This window comes from Somniosus microcephalus, chromosome 12 (genome assembly GCF_052327205.1).
Source record: "Somniosus microcephalus isolate GS21.2 chromosome 12, FLI_Smic_1.0, whole genome shotgun sequence".
NCBI lineage: Eukaryota > Metazoa > Chordata > Chondrichthyes > Squaliformes > Somniosidae > Somniosus > Somniosus microcephalus.
The window spans coordinates 86,071,085-86,094,074 of record NC_140998.1 but is presented as its reverse complement, the minus strand read 5'-3'; the positions used below and the strand labels follow the sequence as shown (position 1 = coordinate 86,094,074).

General features: G+C 41.0%; 1 protein-coding gene across 3 annotated transcripts in view; it reads right to left on the bottom strand.

The window, feature by feature from the left end:
- arid4a (AT-rich interactive domain 4A) overlaps nucleotides 1-22,990 on the bottom strand; it is a 107,847-nt gene that overhangs the window by 19,697 nt on the left and 65,160 nt on the right. For all 3 annotated transcript variants that reach the window (XM_086003269.1, XM_086003270.1, XM_086003271.1), the window contains 5 exons: nucleotides 20,365-20,462; nucleotides 10,388-10,604; nucleotides 4,910-5,181; nucleotides 3,904-4,182; nucleotides 447-531 (listed from right to left, as the gene is read on the bottom strand). In XM_086003269.1, the coding sequence (XP_085859395.1) occupies nucleotides 447-531; nucleotides 3,904-4,182; nucleotides 4,910-5,181; nucleotides 10,388-10,604; nucleotides 20,365-20,462 (951 nt within the window). The remainder of the gene's footprint in view (nucleotides 1-446; nucleotides 532-3,903; nucleotides 4,183-4,909; nucleotides 5,182-10,387; nucleotides 10,605-20,364; nucleotides 20,463-22,990) is intronic.

The window sequence follows — 22,990 nt, the reverse complement described above, 5'->3', positions numbered from 1 at the left end:
TGACCTGCCTCCAATTGCGCCCGCACAAACCCCAGAAAATTCCAGCCAAGGTCTTTTTGATATGAATTTGGCAACCCACTACATTGGCAACAACCATAAGTATATAAAGTCCAGAATACGGAACAATGTGGGTAAATAAATGGAGTTGAAGTACCTTTCAGCTATGATCTAATTGAATGGCCGACTCCTATTCATATGGTCCCAGTGAGGGAGAAGAAAGATATAGACACTGGAATTTGGAGCAGAGAAAACAGTAATCTCACAAATGTTTTGTAGGGCAATCCCTGTGCTGCAAGACAGAATACTCTTTTGCACCCATCAACAGCCACTAAACATTTGCCTACATTGGCTTATTTCCCTTTGTCAACTTGATTTATTTTCTTATATTATGATGCCATGCAAAAAAAGTCAAGAAGTGATTAATAAGAACGGGATTTACCCAGTACCTTCAATTTTCTTCTATGTTTCCCCTTTGGTGCACCTCTTTCTGAAGGCCAGATAATTCTATCACCTTTTACCCACTCATCATACCTGAAAGAAGAAATAAGGCACATCATACTTTCAGAACCACACAAACATTTAAGTCTAATACAACGCTTAGAAATGGGACGTGTCTAAATCTATTCAAGTATTTGAATGGGATTTCTTTTCACATTTAATATAATGGATTTTAAAGGGAACAGAGAACAATGCAATATATCTATATATTTATCGTGACAAAAGGCAAACAAGAACAGTAGGTATTGTAAAAAAAAAGTCCGATAAAACTAATCTTGTACCAATAGGGACAAGTGCTCAACTGACGAGCTCCCAAAAGCAGCAAAAAAATTATAGCCACTTAAAGTCAAATCAGAAACAGGACAAGAGACTTATTGAAGTCAGTCTGGCATCAGAAGTCAAGATAAACAGAAGTAACAGACACCAGATCCAGCTATATAAATGAGCAATTTTATATAATTTCCCTGCTCCATCTCTTTCCACATATGAACAGGTATTTCTTTTTCTCTTATCTGAGTATACTCTTCTCCTCCACCCCAGCCAGCCAGATGGATTAAAAAAATAATTGTGTTAATAAATACATGGGAACTGAATTTGAATTTAATTTCCCTTTCTCAATTCCTATTTATTGGCTAACTCACTCCCCTACTTAAAATGTCTGTCTTTCAAGATACTGAGGGACCAATATTTAATTTACAACTGTAACAAGTGCTGCACTGTCAGAGGTGCCGTCTTTCGGATAGACGTTAAAACGAGGCCCCATCTGCTCTCTCAGGTGGACGTAAAAGATCCCATGGCATTATTTCGAAGAAGATTAGGGGAGTTATCCCCGGTGTCCTGGCCAATATTTATCCCTCAACCAACATAACAAAAGCAGATTATCTGATCATTATCACATTGCTGTTTGTGGGAACTTGCTGTGTGCAAATTGGCTGCTGCGTTTCCCACATTACAACAGTGACTCCACTTCAAAAGTACTTCATTGGATGTAAAGCACTTTGAGACGTCTGGTGGTCGTGAAAGGCGCTATATAAATGCAAGTCTTTATTTTCTTTTGTAACTCAGTGTTGCAATTCTTGTTAAGTCAGTCAGAGAATGGAGTACATTTTCCATATACACTCTGTATAACACACAAACTTATGACAGTTTGTAGTGGCCCAAATAGACAGATTCAGTTATTTGTGCACCAGATAAGGAGATGCAGTACTTTGAGACATAATTAATATATTGTAACACAATCTGTAAATGATAGGAATGGAAGATCAACTAAGAGAACTGCATTGCTGGGGAAAGAGGTCACCATCAAGTCCCAACTTAAGTATGATGCAGTATAGTAAAGTTTTGTACAATTAAATAGCCAAAACATCAGAGCTATTGTGACTGGAAAACTATTTTAAAACTCCAAACATTCATTATCATTTCTATATTATATAGGGTGTATGGGATGTTGTATAGGGCTAGCACCTCAAACAGTGAACAGTCACGTCCTTTAGAACCAAGCTGAGTCACCAGAAGATGCACTGGAGGATTTGAGAAGCTTCAAATGTCAGTCACACTCAATATGAAGGATAACAACTTATTTTACAAGATAGCGGTCAGTGAACTCTAACCTCAGGGCTGCAGGTCACAATCAACCACTGAAGCAGCACTCTTGCAATTCCTGACATCATCTGATTCTCACTAGAATGTAACACTGACAATTAATCCTCCAGCATCTACAGTATGAGTCCAGCTTCTATTCAATAGTGATCATACAAAAGTCATTGTTTCGTTTCACAGATAATTAATTTCCAAAGAAGAAAAACAGGCAAGTCAGGTAAAATTGTAAAAAGTCACCAATCGCAATTCAGAAAAACTTCACATTTCACAAATTCCATCATGGCTGTGTATAATAACTGAAATTTAGTATTCAGTTTCCAGGCCAAAGACCTCCACCCCTAAATAAGGGAAGTGACCAGTTGATCAAATTAGGGGTGCTTCATGTGATTTGTAGTATCAGTAGTTTATATTAATTCAGCACTCACATTGAAAAGAATATTGCTGGACCAAAAGTATTCTTTCTTCATCTAAATTAATACGCATTCACGTAGTGGCTGGTCTAGCTCAGAGTTGCAAACTTTGTACTATTTGAGGCTAGCCCCTGAAACACGACACTTCAATGCTAATACTCATCTGCCAGAACATACCACTGCTTAATTTAAAGCAATAACCAGTGGTAATGCTAAGAACCTAAGCAGAGAGCCAATCATCATATTTTAACACCCCAGCTTCAAACACTGGCAAAATTCTGACAACACCTCGCCTATTGGTCGTCCAAGCCAAGAAACAACACATGACAACAGAGAGACCAAAAAGGAGAAGGAAAGGGGGCAATAGGAACAAAAAAACCCCAAAAAGGATTAATTATTTTGGAACTGTACTTGTGGGTGCATGGTGCCCACTTTCCCTACCCAAACCTGCTAGGTGGCACAAGGTTTTTTGAAAAAAGGCATGGTCAAATAAATAGTCACAATGGCCCAGAACTTCCTGAAAGCTTGTGCCAAAATATTGACAGAAGTACGGAGTAATGCTGATTTTTGGTGGAAAAGATGGAGAAAATTCGTAAGTAAATGATATACGTACAATTGTACGCATTCCACCACACTTTAATATAGCTCCATCCCCACGGAAAAGTTCAGCTCACATGAATTTCCTGAATTTATGCCAATTCTGAACGGGACATAAATTTGCACCATAAACTTTAGGTGCAATAGGACCCAGAGTCATATTTCTGGTGTTTTATGGCCATTTATTTTTTATTTCTCCTCATTGAGACCTACAGTGTATTTTCTGCATTTTATGGCATCAGAAGGATTTAGATTAAAAAGTGAAAAACTTCCATGATTGTATTTTCTTAAACATGTGGTGCCTGATGTGCATAATGATGATTTGATGGCTTTACAGTTTAATTTTCATGTTTAAAGAGGAACTTAAAGAAGGACTATGGCATAAGTTCGGCACCTTCCCTGGGCCCCGATTGCTAACACTTGTCTTATTCTAGCATGTAGTGAGATTCTCAGGAAATTTACGTGTAACTGGCCAAAAGGATGATCTGTGTAAATTTCAGCATAACGATTTCAGGCTATCTGCAATAAATCCTAAATTAACACAGCAGCAGTGCAATGACAGGCAGGCCAAACTTTTTTTTTATATAAAAAAGAGACTGGAGGTGGAATGAAGTCTGCCGTTTATCATTAAAAATTAAAGAAACAATACATTTTTGGAACTGAAATTCTGATGTCGATCACGTTGTACAAACAAGTTTGTGCTTTGAAGCCATTTTAAAGTCCAAACTACTGTAGCCAAACACAAATTAATAAAAGGGATTAAAATAATTGCAACAATTTGTAAAATCAACTCTCTTACCTTGTATTCCAACCATAGTAATGTACTAAATAGACAACCTCTCCATCGTCAACTTCAGAATTTCTAATATTGGCTTCATAGATTTTCTGATTTTTTCCACGTCCATATTTTACTTTAACCTTGGTTCCAGAAGGAAATCGTTCAAATTCATCATCTTCCTCCTCCTCATCCTCCTCCTCCTCCTCTTCTTCCGCCTCCTCCTCCTCCTCTTCTTCTTCCTCCTCATCCTCCTCATCCTCTTCTTCTTCTTCCTCATCCTCTTTATTTTCATTCTCTTCCCTTTTTAATGAGAAAATCCAGCAATGGAGAAAACAGAATGAATAAAAATAAGAGACATAACACACTTTTTAAATACTCTCAGAAGAAAAGTTTCGTTGTGGATCTCCTCAATGGCAGCGTGAGTAAATACGCCACCCAATTTGGTACTGAGCCATGTAGATCACAAAGGGCCCAAGTTTCACCCATGGTATGTGCTGATGTAACAGATCTCAGCCCCCTGGATCGCCCTCAGTTTGTGTCCTAACAAACTCATACCATCAAACACCACCAAAGCAGATTTACTGGTCATTTATCTCCCCTGTGTACAAATTGGCTGCCACATTTGCTTGCATAACAAGAGAAATTCATGGCCTATGAAATGTTTTGGGATATCCTGAGGATGTGTAAAAAAAATCCAAGTTCTTTGTTTCCTAATCATTTAAATTTTGCCTTTAGTAGAAACCACCCTATCCATTTCCAGTTACTCTGAGCAAGGATATCCAATTAGATACAAGGACATTCAAGCAACATAACTATATTATGCTTTGCAAACACACAAACAGCTCATAAATTCTCTTTAGCACCACTGTGTCCCAAGCGCTTTTCAATCAGTGTATCTTGTTACACAGATGCTCTTTCGTATATCATACATACCTTTTGGTTACCGCACTTATTATTTACAAGTTCGGTGCAAAAGTCAATGCTGGTATATATATTAAAGCAACAGAACGTTTAAATAAGTACATACTTCTTTTGTCTATCCTCACGGTCCTCTTCCCCGTCTTCGTCACCTTCCTCCTCTTCCTCAGAATCATTTTCAGACTCGTCTTTCTTATTCTTCTCTGCTCTGTTTTTAGATGTGGATGAATTTTTCTGCTGTCCTGTGTCAGTCTCCTTCTCCTGTTTCTTGGAGTCCTCCTTAGCCTCTTTATTTTCTTTATAAATTTCCTCATTCACCTTTTCATCTTTTTTTATTTCTTTGACTTCTTTTTTGGCAGGTGTTGCATTTCGCCTCCGACCCTAAAGATGGGTAGTTTATTTAAATGCAACTTATAATTAAAACTGCAATATATTAAAAAAAATATTCAATTTTGTGTTCCTTGCTGGATTATTTCGAAAGCTGTCTGGATAATAAAGCTCCTCAACCAGGACACTTTTGTGGCAAGCAATCCCTTTATCTAACTGTTACAGTTAAGTATTGTTGAAATATGCATCCTGATTATCAATTATGTACCAACGGCACTTGTGTTTAACAATATACAAAAACTATTAAAGTTAAACTAGTAAGTGTTAAGCATTTGAAAATGATTTTAAACTTCCACAAGGTTATACAGGAAACTTTCGTTTAAACGGCACCTAAATATCCGGAATCCTCTATTAACCGGCAAAATTCTCGCTCCGAAAACAACACCTCAATAACCGGCAATGTTGCAGAGTCCGAGTCTCCAGCGGTGGCCGAGTTAGTCAGTGGGGGTAGTTCTCCAAATTGCCACTACTCGGCCTTTTGGCGCTATCGGAAGTCGGAACACCTCAAAAACCCTGCATCAGGAGTCTGACTCTCCCACGCTGCCGGTAGTCTCTTCTGATCCACCATTTTTCGGGGGTACAGTGCTGTGTGTCTCCCACGCTGCTGGTACTCATTGGATTGCATTATGGAAATCCCAAAAGTTGGTCCAACCAAAAGGAAGAGAGTGGTGTTAACTTTAAAACAGAAAATCGATATATGCCAACGACTAGAAAGGGGAGAGAAGCGTATCAACATTATGAATGAATTCAAAATCGGTTCGTCAACAATCTACGACATCAAATCGCAGAAGGATAAGCTGCTCAAGTTTTATTCAAGCTCGGAGACATCTAAGAGTGTAGAGAAACGGCGTACGCTTCGTAAGCCTAAGCTTGAAGAGCTGGATACCGTGCTTTATGAGCGGTTTTCTCTTAAGCGTTCAGAGGGTGTTCCGATTTCCAGACCCATGCTAATCGAAAAAGCGAAGGATTTCTACGCAAAGATGGAGCTCACTGACAAGTGTGCTTTCTCTGATGGATGGCTAACGTGCTTCAAGGTACGGCACGGGATACGACGACTCGATATTTCCGGGGAGAAGAAATCAGCTGATCACGACGCCGCAGAAGAATACTGCGATTATTTCAATCGGATTGTGAAGCAACATGATTTGTCGCCAGCACAGCTATACAATGCCGATGAAACGGGCTTATTTTGGAGGTTTTTGCCAGAATCAACGCTTGCTGGGGCTAGTGAGGCTAATGCTTCAGGTTACAAGAAAAATAAAGACCGTGTAACCGTGCTAACGCTGCTGGATCACACCGGGTTAAACTTCTCGTCATTGGGAAGTATAAAAATCCCCATGCATTTAAGAATGTGAGGCACTTACCTGTTGAGTACAAAGCTCAAAGAAATGCTTGGATGGATAAGGAAATCTTTTCAAATTGGTTCCATCATATTTTTGTTCCATCTGTGAGGGAACATTTCCGTAGAATAGGGAAACCTGAAGATAGCAAATGCATTTTATTGCTTGATAATTGTAGAGCCCATCCGCATGAATCCGAGTTGGTTTCTGGAAATATTTTCACCATTTATTTGCCACCAAATGTAACTTCTCTCATACAACCCATGGACCAGGGCGTTATCCAAAATCTCAAGTGCCGTTACAAGAAAGACTTCCTATGTAAACTGATAAGTCAAGATGACAATACAGGTATTCACGCATTTCAGAAGGAATACAATCTTAAAGATGCCATCTTTAATGTTGCATGTTCCTGGAACTTGGTGAAAGGTCACACTTTGAGACAAGCCTGGTGCAAATTGTGGCCTTCTATAATGTTTGCTGAAGGTTCTTCTTCAGAGGAGGAATTTCATGAGTTCAATCTTCGTCCGAGGAGGACTACAGTAATGGAAATGGCTGGCATGGTGAAAAATGTAGGCCCAGCAAACCCTCTACGTCACCTCAGTGAACGTGATATTGAGCAGTGGGTTGATGCAGATAGAGAAGTTGCTGTTGTGCATATGCTAAGTGATGATGAAATAATGGAGACTGTTTTGAATCCAAAGAAAGAAAAGGAAAGTGTGATGGAAACTGAAGAGGATGAGATTTCTGAAGAGAACAAGATTTCTTGGGCTAAAGCTGCAGAAGATTTTGTTTCATTACTTAAATTTGCTGAAAGCCATTCTTGCTATTCTGCCCAAGAAGTTATGCACCTCCATATTCTGCATTCCACATTTCTACAAAGAAAGCAAGAGTCCACTAAGCAAGCAGACATCTGGGACATGTTTAGGAAAGCTTCCAAAAGAGTTGGAGCAGTGGAAGTGCCTGAAGAATCTGTTGAAGTGCATGATCCTGATGACCCAGCTGACATGGATATTCCTAATGAACCAGCTGACTTGGAATAAGTGTACAGTCAACCACAGTACTGTACTTTATACTGTACTGTACAGTCGTTTATAAGTTTTGTTTTACTGTTAAGTAATTAAAGAGTTATGGATTACCCTCAACTGGCAGTACTGTACTTAATCAAGCATCTTCCACCATCCTTTTAACACAACATTCTGTAGGTGAGTACCCAATTACTGTATACTGCACATTTCTTGATTTTTTTATTTTTCTTTGTTAAAAATAGCCTGGGTAGATAACCCTCTCTCTCCATCATCCAGAATTTTTGATAAACCGGCACCATCCCGGTCCCGGATACCAAAGAGTTTCCTGTACTGTTTGGAAACAATATTAAGAGCACTTCACAAAAGTACATTTACTACGGGTCCACATTAAAATCCAGATTTAAAAAAATATATAAAAACCCCACAATACATCACACATATTGTAGTGCTGTTAGATGAATAATATTGGATATTATGAAAATAGATGAAACTTATAGGCAATTGTTATCTCCCAGGAAGTGATTCAAAGAGCACAGTCACCTCAAGTTCTGAGTTCTGGCAGTTGCAGAAAATCAAATTAGTTGTCCTGCTTGTTTTAGCAACAAGCACAGATATGCAAACAGACATGTGAAACATAGGTGCACAGTTTAAAGAGCATATTTCAAAAACTAAAAACTTGCTTAATAATCAACTATAGTACACATCTCAATGTTGCCTGCCAAAGCAGTTGTTCAAAGTAAATTACATTTGCTAACCTAAGAATTAATTTAACTGAATTTCTAAGAATTTGTGCAAAAAGTCTCTCCTCCAGATAGTGAACCTTAATCTTTCTATTAAAAAAAGAAACAAATGAATAACTGAGCATGACCTTTTAAGGCACCATTTGCTCCTTTGTATCATTTAATTTGCAGTACTACAAACTAGTCGAGGGCAACGGTCATAAACAAGCTATGTGCTGGGATTTTTTCATACATCTTTTGGAAAATTCTATTAATACTTAGTTTACAAGCATACAATCTTGCTTTGATTTGTAATGCCCTCCTTCAAAAATATATTTCCACTTCATTTTATCTACTGTACTTATTAAACTGTGCAATTTGTATGTCATAGTTTCCAATCCCATACTGAAACTTTAACAGATATACACAAACATGCATTCTCTCAGTGCTGCCACGGTGTGATTACCACACTGGGACACAAGTACTTCAGATACATCCTCTTCCAGAAACTGCTGATACATTTGGATTGTCAATTTATTTACAAATACTTACGAAGATTAGCAAGTTTAAAATTATTGTACTGACTTTTAAAGCTCAATAACATGACAATTGTTAAATTAACAGAAAAAAATGATAAACTAGCAATTTTTTGTTACAATTAGTGCATTCTGTAGGTTTCGATGATTCAATCCCTCTTTCCATCCACCCTGTGCCAAAGCTCCTCCAAAAACCCACAGGTGAAGGCACAGTACTCCAGCAACATCCACAAGCATGTATTACAACAGAAGTTACTGGACAGCAATCAGAAGAGAGAGCATTGACTGATTTTTTTTTGTTTCTCCCCCTCTCTAGCCTTAGTTCTAGACTAGAAGGTTTCAGGTTAAATTCCCAATCTATCTGGAGTTGTGCAAGAATTATTTGGGAGTTACAACTGGCCTCAGAACCAGGGTTAGGGAGGGAAATATCCCCCCAAAAAAATTTCAGGGCTCCTTCTCTCAATTGCTATCCTATGACTGACTCCTGTTGGATTTTGCAGTTAAGGATGTTACATGAAAATAGGATAAATTTCGAACATGGTGAAATTGCCTTCCAACACACACCACCAATGCTCACACACGAAGAATTGCCACCTCAGCAAGACTTTAGGGAGCAACTGGCATCTGTAGAACTGCATCCAAGCAAGAGTGAGCACTATTAGGAAAGGAAAGTAGAAAATTGGGAAATCTACTCTGTGCCATGCACCATTCTCTTTAGAAGGCAATTGTCTTTAAGGTCTCCAGCATGCAGTTTTTTTTTCAGCCACTAGGTGGTGTTGAAGAACCCTTTCCTCAGAAATGAAAACATTCTTCCATTTGTTGGGCAGCTTTAAAGGGATTAGCACATCCTGATCTTCTTCCTCCCTGACCCCACCACCCCCAACTTTTTCCAGCAGTGTGGAAATATTGTACCATCACAAGAAAATATATTTCTGCAAAAATAGAATCACCATAAATCATGATGGAAATATTATTCAATAGTAATGGGAATTCAGCTTTGCTCATGGGTGCTGGTTTTGTTCAAGAAGTGTAAGGTTACAACTGACAAAAAGGAGTGAACAAAAAATATAAAGTTACCAGTTCAATTAAATTTAGCAAAAAATCTAAATGGATTCTAAATTGTGATTTTTATTGGCGGTTTTTATTATGTCAGGTACTACAGAATCCATCTAAACAATCTGGGGTTCTCCAGCTTTAAAGTAGTTACCACAAGATGGTTTGTACTACCTAAAACACTTTAGATAATCCACTCTGAAATTAATTCCTTCGGTGAATACTGATCAACTGTTTTCCTGATCACAGATTTAATTTGGAGACTGGATCACAAACAAGTTATCTCACACAATTCCCAATATAATTAATTATTATATATATCACAGGCACAATGTAAAATGTTGCTGAGGTGCAACAATACTGTTGCGATTTATACTTGAGAATGTAGCTTTGCACTAGGATGATAATGACTCTGAAACAATGAACGTTGATGCCACTTAGAAAGTTGCACAGAAAATTCAGAGTTTTACCCTCACAATGTTCTATCAGAACCACTGCAATTAGTTTCAAGCTTGAGAGTTACTTACTCTTGAAGATCGCACTTCTTTTTCCTCTTTGTCATTTTCAGTGTCATCACTTCTCTCAAAATATGCTTCATCATCTAAAGTTGTAGATGCTTTCTTCGGATCACATGCTCCATTCTCTTCATCCTTCTCCACTGGTTTTTCTTTAGGTTCCATGTGGTGAATGGTCCTGAAGCGAAGGTCAGCTGCACGACAGTATTCCTCAAAGCCATACAAGTACCTAGGATGTGGAAAGAGAAAGGAAAGGCACAGATTTGATGTTAAACAAAGCCATTGACTATAACTAGATTGGAACATACAAACATATGAAATTGACGGGCAGGAAATGAAGAATAATGCCCAAAATATTTCATAATCACAAAGAAAATCAACCATAGTATCATCTCAGCTAGATTTGCATGACAACTTCGACCTCATCAAAGCAACTCTTGTTCAGTTGCCAAGCTTTTTACAGCTACACAATGAAACTAAACTACACATTTAGTGCTATGATATTGTGGTATTAATCTCAGCCAGACAAGGTGATCATCAGAAGTCTGTATGTTTTACAGCCAGGCACTTTCAATGAACATTCACACAAATATTCCCAGATTTGTAGTTATAAAAATATCCATGAGCTCTTTTAAAAACCAGCAAATCTGCAGTAGCGGGAATCATTCTTTTAATATTGTTATTTGAAAGGTTGCAGCAAATTGTGGTGGAATTCAGAACAATGGGCAGCAGTCTCAGAGAAAGAAACTGTATCTTTGACAGAAATACTGCAATAGCTTCCGGGAACTAGACTGTGACACTGGGGTAGGCCTGGATCTGACAGAATACAGTAGAAGATACTATAGATCAGCTGCTTTTCTGGTTGAAGAGTTCCAGGATAGGAGAGTTAGCTATTAACACTAATTTTATCATGCTGGTCCCAATGTCTTAGAGAGAGTCATATTTCATTGTTTTAATTTGTTTGAAATTTGAACACATAATAATCAGATGGAATTTTACTTAATTTCTTCAGCAACTTAAAAGGGTAATTTTCCAACTTCACGCTCCCGGCAGGGGATCTCACATGCTTGCAACTTCGGGTAACACTGCACATAATTTTCCAACCATTTAAATGAATGGTAGAATGGAAGAATGAGAGCTAAGCTGGTGAGAAAAGAGTGGAGAATATGTACAGTGCCATATAATTGGAGGAAATTACAAAGATATGGAGGGGAAATGCCATGGAGAAATTTTACATATGTTTGAATCCCTCCAATCAGGTTTCCATCCCTCTCACAGCACCAAATGACTCTAAACAAAATCATGAACATTTTCCTTGACTGTGATTGTGGTGCAGGATCAGTCCCCATCTTCCTCAACCTCCCTGCAACTTCAACACAGTTGATCACAGGATCCTACGCCAATGTCACTTCTCCATTGTCCAACTCTGACAACTGCCCTTGCTTGGTTCAAATCTTAACTATCCAATTGTAGCCAAAGGATCTCTGCCAGTGGCTTCTCTTCCCACCCTCTTCCAGAGATCTTTCCTTGGCCTTCTCCTCTTCCTCATCTACATGTTATAGGAACAGAGGAACAGGAGTAGGCCATTTAGCCCCTCGAGCATGTTCCACCATTCAATTCTGTGACCTTATGGGCCTTTGCCCCATATCCCTTAATACCTTAGGTTAACAAAACATCAATCTCAGATTTAAAATGAACAGTTGGCCTACCATCAATTGGTGTTTGCGGAAGACAGCTCAAAACTTACAGCACCCCTTACGTGTTGAAATGTTTCCTAACTTCATTCCTGAAAGGCCTGGTTCTAACTTTTAGACTATGCCCCCTAGTCTGAGACTCTCCAATCAGCAGAAATACCCCATCAGTTCCCCTCAATATCTTGAAAACTTAGATCAAATCACCCCTTAACCTTCTAAATTCCAAGTAATACAACCCTAGTTTGTGTAATCTTTCCTTGTAATTTAACCCTTGGAGTCCAGGTATCATTCTGATAAATCTACACTGCACTCCCTCCAAGGCCAATATATTCCTCCTGAGGTGTGGTGCCCAGAACTGCTCACAGTACTCCAGGTGTGGTCTAACTCCTACCCCCTTGTATTCTAGTCCACTAGATCTTAAGGTCAGCATTCCATTAGCTTTTGATTATTTTCTGCACCTGTCCATGACATTTTAATGATCTGTGTACATGGACCCCAAGTCTCTTTGGACTTCCATTGTTTCTAGCTTTTCACCATTTAAAAAGTACTCTGTTCTATCCTTTGTAGGTCCGAAGTGGATGAGCTCACATTTGTCTACACTGAAATACATTTGACACAGTTTTGTCCATTCACTTAATCTATTAATATCACTTTGTAATTTTATGGTTCCATCTACACTGCTTACAATGCCATCAATCCCGTGTTACCGGCAAACTTGGATATGTGACTTTCTATCCAATCATCTAAGTCGTTAACAAATACAGCGAATAATTGAGGCCCCAACACAGATTCTTGTGGGACACCACTAGTCACATCCTGCCAATTCGAGTACCTGCCCATTATCCCTACTCTGTCTCCTGCAGCTCAGCCAATTTCCAAACCAGCTCAAGAATTTGCCTTCAATTCCATTATCCCTTGACAACATCATCCAAAGCCATCGGGTCAGTTTTTACATGTATGCCAATGACACGCAGCTCCACCTCTCTCGCCATAGGGTCAGTTTTTACACGTATGCCAATGACACGCAGCTCCACCTCTCTCGCCATAGGGTCAGTTTTTACATGTATGCCAATGACACGCAGCTCCACCTCTCTCGCCATAGGGTCAGTTTTTACACGTATGCCAAAGACACGCAGCTCCACCTCTCTCGCCATAGGGTCAGTTTTTACACGTATGCCAATGACACGCAGCTCCACCTCTCTCGACATAGGAGGAGAGATTGGGTCGATTGGGCTTATACTCGCTGGAGTTTAGAAGAATGAGAGGGGCTCTCATTGAAACTTATAAAATTCTAACAGGACTAGACAGACTAGATGCAGGAAGGATGTTCCCGATGGCGGGGGAGTCCAGAACCAGGGGTCACAGTCTAAGGATAAGGGGTAGGCCATTTAGGACCGAGATGAGGAGGAATTTCTTCACCCAGAGAGTGGTGAACCTGTGGAATTCTCTACCACAGAAGGCAGTTGAGGCTAATTCATTAAATATATTCAAGAAGGAGTTAGATATATTTCTTAAGGCTAAAGGGATCAAGGGATATGGGGAGAAAGCAGGGACAGGGTACTGAATTTGGATGATCAGCCATGATCTCATTAAATGGCGGAGCAGGCTCGAGGGGCCGAATGGCCTACTCCTGCTCCTATCTTCTATGTTTCTATGACCCCTCTACTTCCTCTGTGCGGTCAGACTGCTTTTCTGACATCTAGTCCTGGATAAGCCATTACTTTCTCCAAATAAACATTGGGAAGACCAAAGCCATCGTCCTTGGTCCCTAGCATAAACTCTGTATCCTTGCAACCGATTCTATCCTCCTCCCCAGCCAGAGTCAGGCTGAACCATACTGTTTGTAACTTCAACATCCATTCAACCCTGAACTGTGCTGTCCATCTCATATCCTCTCCATTACAAAAACAGCCTACTTTCATCTCTAACATTGCTGCCTAAGCTCATTTGTCACTGGAACCCTCATTCATACCCTTGTCACCACCAGACTCAATTAGTCCTCTGCTCTCCTGGCTGACCTCGCAGCCTCCACCCTCCGTAAACATCAGCTCATCCAAAACTGCCTGTATCCTATCCCAAAGTCATGTTCGCCCATCACACTAGTTCTCGCTGATCCACATTGGCTCATGGTCCCCCAACACCTCAAATTTAAAATTTTCATCCTTGTGTTTAAATTCTTCCCTGGCCGCATCCCTCCCTATCTTTTGTACCCTCCTCTAGCCCTATTGTGCCCCCACTCTGCATTCCTCTGACTGAGCTCGTGCACCCAGGGGATGAATCATCCCACCAAGGGCGCCATGCCTAGGTTCCACTCTCTGAAATTTCCTCCCTGAACCCTTTCACCTCGCTCTCTTGTCCTTTCAGACACTCCTTAAAACCCACCTCTCTTCTATTGCTTGACGTTAGCTTTCTATGCGCCTCTGTGAATTACCTAGAGATGTTTTTCCATGTTAAAGGTGCTGAATAAATGCAAGTTGTTGTTGATTCTCTGGAGCAAGTGAAGACTGATGTCTTGGTGCAGATGAAGGAGAAACCACAGCATTCTGGATTCACTTTTAGTTTATGAAGTGTGAAAACAAGAACACCACCAGCAAGAGCATTGGAGAATCCAGCCCTAAGATGATCAAAATGTGGATTAGGGTTTCAGTCGAAGAACAGGAAAGGTCAGGTGGAGTCAAGTAATGTTCTGGAGGTGAAAAAAGCAGTCACACTGATCAGATGCAAGGTAGGAAGCTGAGCTCAGGGTCCAGCAGTATGTCCAGATTTGTACCTGTGCACTTAGCCCAAGACTTGTGGCAGTCCAGGATATGGATGGAATTAAGGACAAAAGCGTCGAGTTGAAGAGGATGGCTTTAATTTTGCTGACATTAATTTACAGGTAACTATGGCTCATCCAGGTCTTGATGCCATTTAGGCAGTTGGAGAAAGGGGTGACAGCCATGGGGTTGATAGAGGAGGTGCAGAGGTAGAGCCAACTGTCATTGGTGTACATGTAGAAGTAACCACATTTTCGAATTATGCCACAGAAGAGCAAATGATGAACAGGAGCGAGGCCAAGGATACAGCAATGAAGTACAACACAGATGACAGTGCGGCATAAGAGGAGAAGCGATCTGGTATCAACAAATAGATAGGCAAGAATGGAATCAGGAAACAACAGCAGCACAAAAGGTGGACTGTGGAGGAGAGCTGTTTGAGGAGGATGGAGTGGTCAGCAGAGTTGAAGGTAGCAAAAAGATAACAGTGAGAGAGGAGGGATAGTGATAAACATGTGGATTAGGGTTTCAGTGACAAAAAATACCAGTGCAATTTCAGTCCCCTTGATGGGGTACAAATGTGATTAGAAGGCTTCAAACAGGAAAAGATGGAAGGGTAATGGAGAAGCAATTGTGCATTTCAGGACTTGGGATGATAATTGGAGAGGTTGGGAACAGGTTTTATTTTGAAGATTTGGCGTTGTGGAGGAGTTAAATTATATTTTTAGTCCAAGAGAGCCAAAGGAAACAAGGCAAGCACCAGGAACACCATAAAGGAGAGAAATGGGAAAGAGGGAGAAAGAGATAGAATTTAGGTTTTGGAGAGTAAAAAAAAACATGATGCTAGGCTGCTGAAAATGCAAATGGAAAAGCCCAATTCGAGGATATGTCACAAATGCTTATGGCTTGTCTGCAGTCGTTTTCCTTTCTTGTTCCCTGTTGATTATTTGGTATCAGCACATCAAATACTCAGCCAATACTGGGCAGCAACAGTGAACTACTTATTACTGAGTAGTGCACTGCATGAGAATCCTTTTGCCCACATTACGATCATTGTTTCAACTCTGTCTAGCTTGGTGTAACACTGCATCGCACTTACAAAGAACACATCGTCAAGACCAAAGCTCAAATTGGACCAAGGAATAACATACTAGAAATTCTGGCTCACTCAAAGTGGGACACTGATCCAAAGACGATCAGGATTGCAGTTCTGCTTTTCTGCTGTCCAATATGCTTGCCCTGTATGGGAACATTCTGCCCATGCAAAGAAATTAAACTCAGTTCTTAATGTCTACTGCAGTTGCATTACTGGCTGCCTTAAACCTACCAAGGTAGATGATCTTTACCTACTGTCAGGTACTGCACCTCCATACATAAAAAGAGCAGCTGTAGCCAGAGCCAAAAGAAAGAGATAATCTAATGGTCCTCACCATCCACTGTTCCAGCACCATTCTGCTAAGAGTCGACTGAGGTTGAGATGCAGCTTGCTGCACTCGGTCAACCCTCAACTCCAGTGTGAAACATTCTCCTGGAGAACACATCTGCAGAATAAGCCACATTGTGAGGATATCGAAACCGATGAGCAACTCCCAGCTGGAGCCTCTGAACCCTGAGCAATCTGGCAATACCTCAACTACCTATGTACTAGCACTGGTCATTCAAAAGTAATGATGTGGGAATGGGGTTGCAATGGCAGTAACTCAGCGATGTGTGACTGTGGTGATGAGCCACAAACAATGGACCATCTACTCCACTGCCAATTTCTGTTCGAGTCTTGTAACGTTACTGACCTTGCTAAACACATTAATACCAAGGCACGTGTGGCAGGAAAGAGTGTGAAGATACGATAAAACAATATCCCTTACACCAATCAAAACAGACAAGAGTTCCCAGTGATAAAAATAAAGCATTTGAGTCTGTGATATATCATAGTACTGGCTTCTTTCTGTCATGATATATTTGGGGTTAAAAACTAGGTTTACTCATAGAAAATGGCCCAGCTTGTGAAGGAGCAGTCCCAGAAATAGACCTCATACCTGATCAATTATCCAAAAGAGGGGCTAAGCCATTCAACTCAAATAAAACCATCTTTTTCAGGAAAGAGACAAATATTTAAACTTCCTTTGCTCAATTTTTTTCTTTTAAGAAGTATTTCTCAGCTTGTCATGTTCAAATTGAGACGGCCATCTGAAGCCATCAGATAGACAGATAGGCCAAAGACGCTCAGGATAGCCAGCAGCAAGCTGCTACATAAAGGTTAATATTTAGAGATGCATGTAGTGTTTAGATTACAGTTTAGCATAGCAGATGCAACTTTTTATATATTCTATATTCAAAGGATGGATAATTTGGCCTGTAACTACAACAAATCTAAAATAAGTCATTGCTTTTGTTCACTTAGCCATTTACTGGCTTGTCTACAAAGTAACACTGATTACAGTTAAAAGGGAGTTCATTGATTGTTTTTTAAAAATTAATTTTCGGGATGTGGCCGTTGTTGGAAGGGGTGGCATTTTTGGCAGAGCCAGCATTTTTTGCCCATCCCTAGTTACAATTGAGAAAGTGGTGAGGCCCTTCTTTTTGAACCGCTGCAGTTCTTGTGGTGAAGGTGCTCCCACAATGGTGTTAGGGAGTTTCAGGATTTGGCATAGCGAGAATCAAGGAAAGGCGATATATGTCCAAGTCAGGATGGTGTGTGACTTGAAGGGAAACTTGGAGTTAATGGTGTTCACATGCACCTGCTGCCGTGGTCCTTCTAGCTGGTGGAGGTCGCGGTTTCTGCCGAAAAAGCCTTGGCCAGTTGCTGCAGTGCAACCTGCAAATAGTACACACTGCAACCTCGGTACGGTGCAGGGAGTGGACGTTTAGACTAGTGGATGAGGTGTCTACCAAGCAGACTGCTTTGTCCTCAATGGTGTCAAGTTTCTTCTGTTGTTGCAGCTACACCGATCCAGGCAAGTGGAGCGTATTCCATCACACTCCTGATTTGTGCCTTGTAGGTGGAGAGGCTTTGGGGAGTCAGGAGGTGAGCCACACACCGTAGAACACCCAGCCTCTGATATGCTCTTATAGCCACAGCATTTAAGTGACTGGTCCAGTCTGGTCAATGGTAACCCCCAGGATGTTGATGGTGGGTGACTCAGTGATGGCAAGGTCATTGAATAGGGAGGTGGTTAGATTCTCTCTTCTTTGAGATGGTCATTTCCTGGTGTGAATGCTACTTGCCACTCATCAGCCCAAGCCTGGATGTTATCCAAGCCTTGCTGCATGCGGCATGGACAACTTCATTATTGGAGGAATTGCAAACGGAGATGAACATGGCAATCAACAGCAGACAGCTCCACTTCGGACATGATAGAGATAAGGTCATTGATGAAGCAGCTGAAGATAGTTGGGTAGAAGATGCTGCCCTCAGGACTACTGCAATGATGTCCTGGGGCTGAAGATTTGCCTCCAACAACCACAACCATCTTCCTTTGTGCCAGGTATGACTCCAGCCACTAGTTTTCCCCTTGATCCCCAATGACTTCAATTTTACTAGGGCTTAGTGCAACATTCGGTCAAGTGCTGCCTTGATGTCAAGGGCAGTCACTCTCACTTCACCTCTAGAATTCAGCTCGTGTCCATGCTTGGGCCAAGGCTGTAATGAGGTCTGGAACCGAGTGGTTCTGGTGGAACCCAAACGGAGCAGCGGTGAGCAGACCATTGGTGAGTAAGTGCCATTTGAATGCGCTGTTGACAACTTCTACCGTTACTTTGCTGATGATTGGGAGTAGGCTAACAGGGTAGTAATTGGCCGGTTGGATTTGTCCTGCTTTTTGTGGACAGGACATACCTGGGCAATTTTCCACATTGTCGGGTAGATGCCAGTGTTGTAGCTGTACTGGAACAGCTTAGCTAGGGGCGCGGCTAGTTCTGGAGTACAGGTTTTCAGCACTACAGCCGGGATGTTGTCAGGGCCCATAGCCTTTGCTGTGTCCAGTGCACTTAGCCGTTTCTTGATGTCACGTGGAGTGAATCGAATTGGCTGAAGACTGGCATCTGTGATGGTAGGGACCTCAGGAGGAGGCTGAGAAGGATCATCCACTCGGCACTTCTGGCTGAAGATGGTTGCAAACACTTCAGGTTGTAAAGCGCTTTGGGACATCTGGAGACATAAAAGACGCTATATAAATGCACATTGTTTCTAATAAATATGTTTAGCATGTATAGACTACGCCATGGTCTATTTATTCTACTGCCTTCTAAAGTTAAGGAAGATCATGTAATGGTCGACCCCTGGGCGCAGTACAAATTGCTAAGTAAAGGCACACTCTTGAATCATAGGGAGCAAAGGCTCACCTATGGGAGTAGCCTGATAATGTAAGCACAAGAGAAAAATCTAGAGTAGAAACAGACCACTCTTGGGTTGTTACTTTCTTATTACCCGATTATTTAGTATCAGCACAATAAAATACTCAGCCAGCAGTAGGCAGCAGAATCTTGAGAAAAATTGTAAGCATTTCAAACAGTGATCCCAATATTATCGAGCAGCGCATTGCAAGAGAATCCTATTGCCTTATGTTACCCTTACATCAGTTAAGGCATGATGCCCTGTAAACACATTCAAAAAAAACTAGCCACAGGGAATTGGACCATTCAATGTACTTACCCCTTTTCAGCATTCAGTCTGGTGACATTTTCCTTGAAACAGATTCTTGCCATTAGATGCAATTTTTTTTTAAGCAGAAAGATTACCTGCCCACTTATGTCCTTCAGTCTGTCCTGGCTACACATTGAAATTGAAAAGGTTTACACATTCCACGACAACAAGCTGCAACTAAGAAATCTGGGAAATGTTTGTGAATCTGCAACTTGTGGATCCAGACCATCTTGCTCAGTAGTAGGTGGAAACATTGTGATTTAATTTGAACAGAACCAGGATGAAAGCAAATTCTGAAGCATTCAGTATTGTTCAGAATATTAGTACAATATGAAACAAATTATAGAAGCACAACTTGCTCTTGAATTACGTACTTGCTTGAAGTCAGATCATTTGCAGCCATGCGTGCCCTATTCTTCAGTGAATTAATTGGAAATGCTACAGGGAGGGAGGATTGAAGGAAAAATGCAAACACTTCTAATGTGAACATATAAAGTTTCACCCTCTCTCGTCCCAGGAAGGCTCATGAAATAAATTGAGATAGCCCCATTTGTCCCAGTCCAAAAGCAGCTTCATGGAAACCTACCATATCTGGTTTTCCACCTACACCCCTTGGATAATATATGCAAGATATCAATGTGTAGGCAGTTGCATCACCAGTCCTGGATCGGTTCTCCACACTTGAACTGGGTTTAAAATGCTCCATCGCAGGGCTGTTGTAGTGACCCCTAACAAGTTTCAGAGCAGCACTGGAAAAAGCAGTACAAATGCAGATGGTGCGTGTCCATCAAAAATGCAGGATTTTTTTAATGAATCTTAGTCTCCATATACACAAAAAATTTGCCAATGACTGAACAGAATTTTACGTGAAAAAGTAAATATATCAGAACTACTTACTTCTTATAAGCAGTTTTTACATTGTAAGAGGCAGCAGAGTTCAGAATTGGAATGCCGAGGTCCGTGTATATTTGTTTCCACACAGAACCACTGTCAATCTACAGACAGAAGCAGAATTTAGTGGCTGCATTTCAGATAGCTTTCAATAACAAACATTATTCTAAAATAGATAATCAATCCAATTTTGTACAGTTCCACTGTTAGACCAATAACAGTGAACACAATCAATTCCACTGGACTGAAAGACTCATTTGCCACATAGCTATATCCACTTTACAGGAATTCATCAATAAAATGTTACAGAATTTCTAGTTACATAATTGCTTGTGTAGTTATATTGGGAGGTTTCAGGAACAGTGGCAGTTTTCTGAAGATAACTAAAATAAGAGATGTCATTAAAGAATTTACACAGAAAGTGTATATTTGAGCTTTAAATATATGTAATTGGGCAAAAATATATTGCAGAGGCACATCTAGCTAAAATGATTCAGTTAACGGGAGCCAGTATTAATGAGTATAATGGAGTCCATTATAAAAGATGTAATAGCAGAGCACTTGAAAGCAGTGACAGGATCGGACAAAGTCAACATGGATTTACAAAAGGTAAATCGTGCTTGACTAATCTACTGGAATTTTTTGAGGATGTAACTGGTAAAATAGATAAGGGAGAACCAGTGGATGTGGTGTATTTGGACTTTCAGAAGGCTTTCGATAAGGTCCCGCATAAGAGATTAGCGTGCAAAATTAAGGCACATAGGATTGGGGGCAAGGTATTGACTTGGATAGAGAACTGGTTGGCGGATAGAAAGCAAAGAGTTGGAATAAACGGGTCGTTTTCCGAGTGGCAGGCAGTGACTAGTGGGGTACCGCAAGGATCGGGCCTAGGACCCCAGCTGTTCACAATATATATTAATGATGATCTGGACGAGGGAATTGGATGTAATATCTCCAAATTTGCAGACGACACAAAGCTGGGTGGGAGGGTAAGCTGTGAGGAGGATGTCGTGAAACTCCAGTACGATTTGGACAGGTTGGGTGATTGGGCAGAAACATGGCAAATGCACTATCATGTGGATAAATGGGAGGTTATCCACTTTGGTGGCAAAAACAGGAAGGCAGATTATTATTTGAGTGGCAATAGATTGGGAGAAGGGGAAGTGCAAAGAGACCTGGGTGTTCTTGTGCACCAGTTGCTGAAGGTAAGCATGCAGGTGCAGCAGGCGGTTAAGAAGGCAAATGGTATGCTGGCCTTCGTAGCGAGAGGGTTCGAGTACAAGAACAAGGATGTCTTGCTGCAGTTGTACAGGGCCTTGGCGAGACCGCACCTTGAGTATTGTGTGCAGTTTTGGTCGCCTTATCGGAGGAAGGACGTTCTTGCCATGGAAGGAGTGCAGCGAAGATTCACCAGGCTGATACCTGGGATGGCAGGAAATACGTATGAGGAGAGATTGTGTCGATCGGGCTTATACTCACTGGAGTTTAGAAGGTTGAAGGGGGATCTCATCGAAACCTATAAAATTCTGTCAGGACTAGACAGACTAGATGCAGGAAGGATGTTTCCGATGGCGGGGGAGTCCAGAACCAGGGGTCATAGACTAAGGATAAGGGGTAAGCCATTTAGGACTGAGATGAGGAGGAATTTCTTCACCCAGAGAGTGGTGAACCTGTGGAATTCTCTACCACAGAAGGCAGTAGAGGCCAGTTCATTAAATATATTCAAGAAGGAGTTAGATATATTTCTTAAGGCTAAAGGGATCAAGGGATATGGGGAGAAGGCAGGGACAGGGTACTGAATTTGGATGATCAGCCATGATCTCATTGAATGGCACAGCAGGCTCGAGGGGCCGAATGGCCTACTCCTGCTCCTATCTTCTATGTTTCTGAGTATACCCCGAGAGCAGTCGTAAATTTTCCACTTCAATGACTCACTCAACAGAAAGATTCACTTAAATGACATCTACTGAACATTTTAATACACAGAATTTCAAATTGCTTAGCGCAACAAGGTTATCACTCCATTTTGTCGCCAAAAGTGAATATAACCACAGGACATCAGTTCGTCTAAGAGCAGCATACACAGGACTCTGCACAAAAGCATACAAGTAGCAAAGTATAGGACAGAAGAAAATATTCAGTCTATTTAATCAATTAAAGTGTGTACAACTGCAACTGTGAGGCAGCAACAGTCGCTGAAGCAAGAACAAATAATTTACATAGCACCTTTCATGTGCAAAATGTCCCCCTGTGCTCACTTGACATACAATTCATAATGCATGCACTGTAACAAATAGGGAGTTTAAGTAATTTACGAATCACAAGTCTTAGGCTGGTCAGTTTAAATTTGTCTCACTACAACTGCTAGTCTAGCTGAATATACAAACATCACCAGAACACTCAAACCAGCTGTGATTAAACTTAATGGCCCAGAAATTCGGGTCTCCACGGGTGAGTACGCACGGGGTACTCACCCGTAAGCCCAATGGAAGTGTCGGTTTCCTGCATGCACTGCGCATGCGCGGGAAACCGGCACTTCCGTTCCTCTGAACGAAGAGGTTCAGAGGTCGAACGCGTGCGCAGGAGAGGCTGCGCGTGCGCATCGAACTTCGGGTTTTTTTGCAGGTTTTCC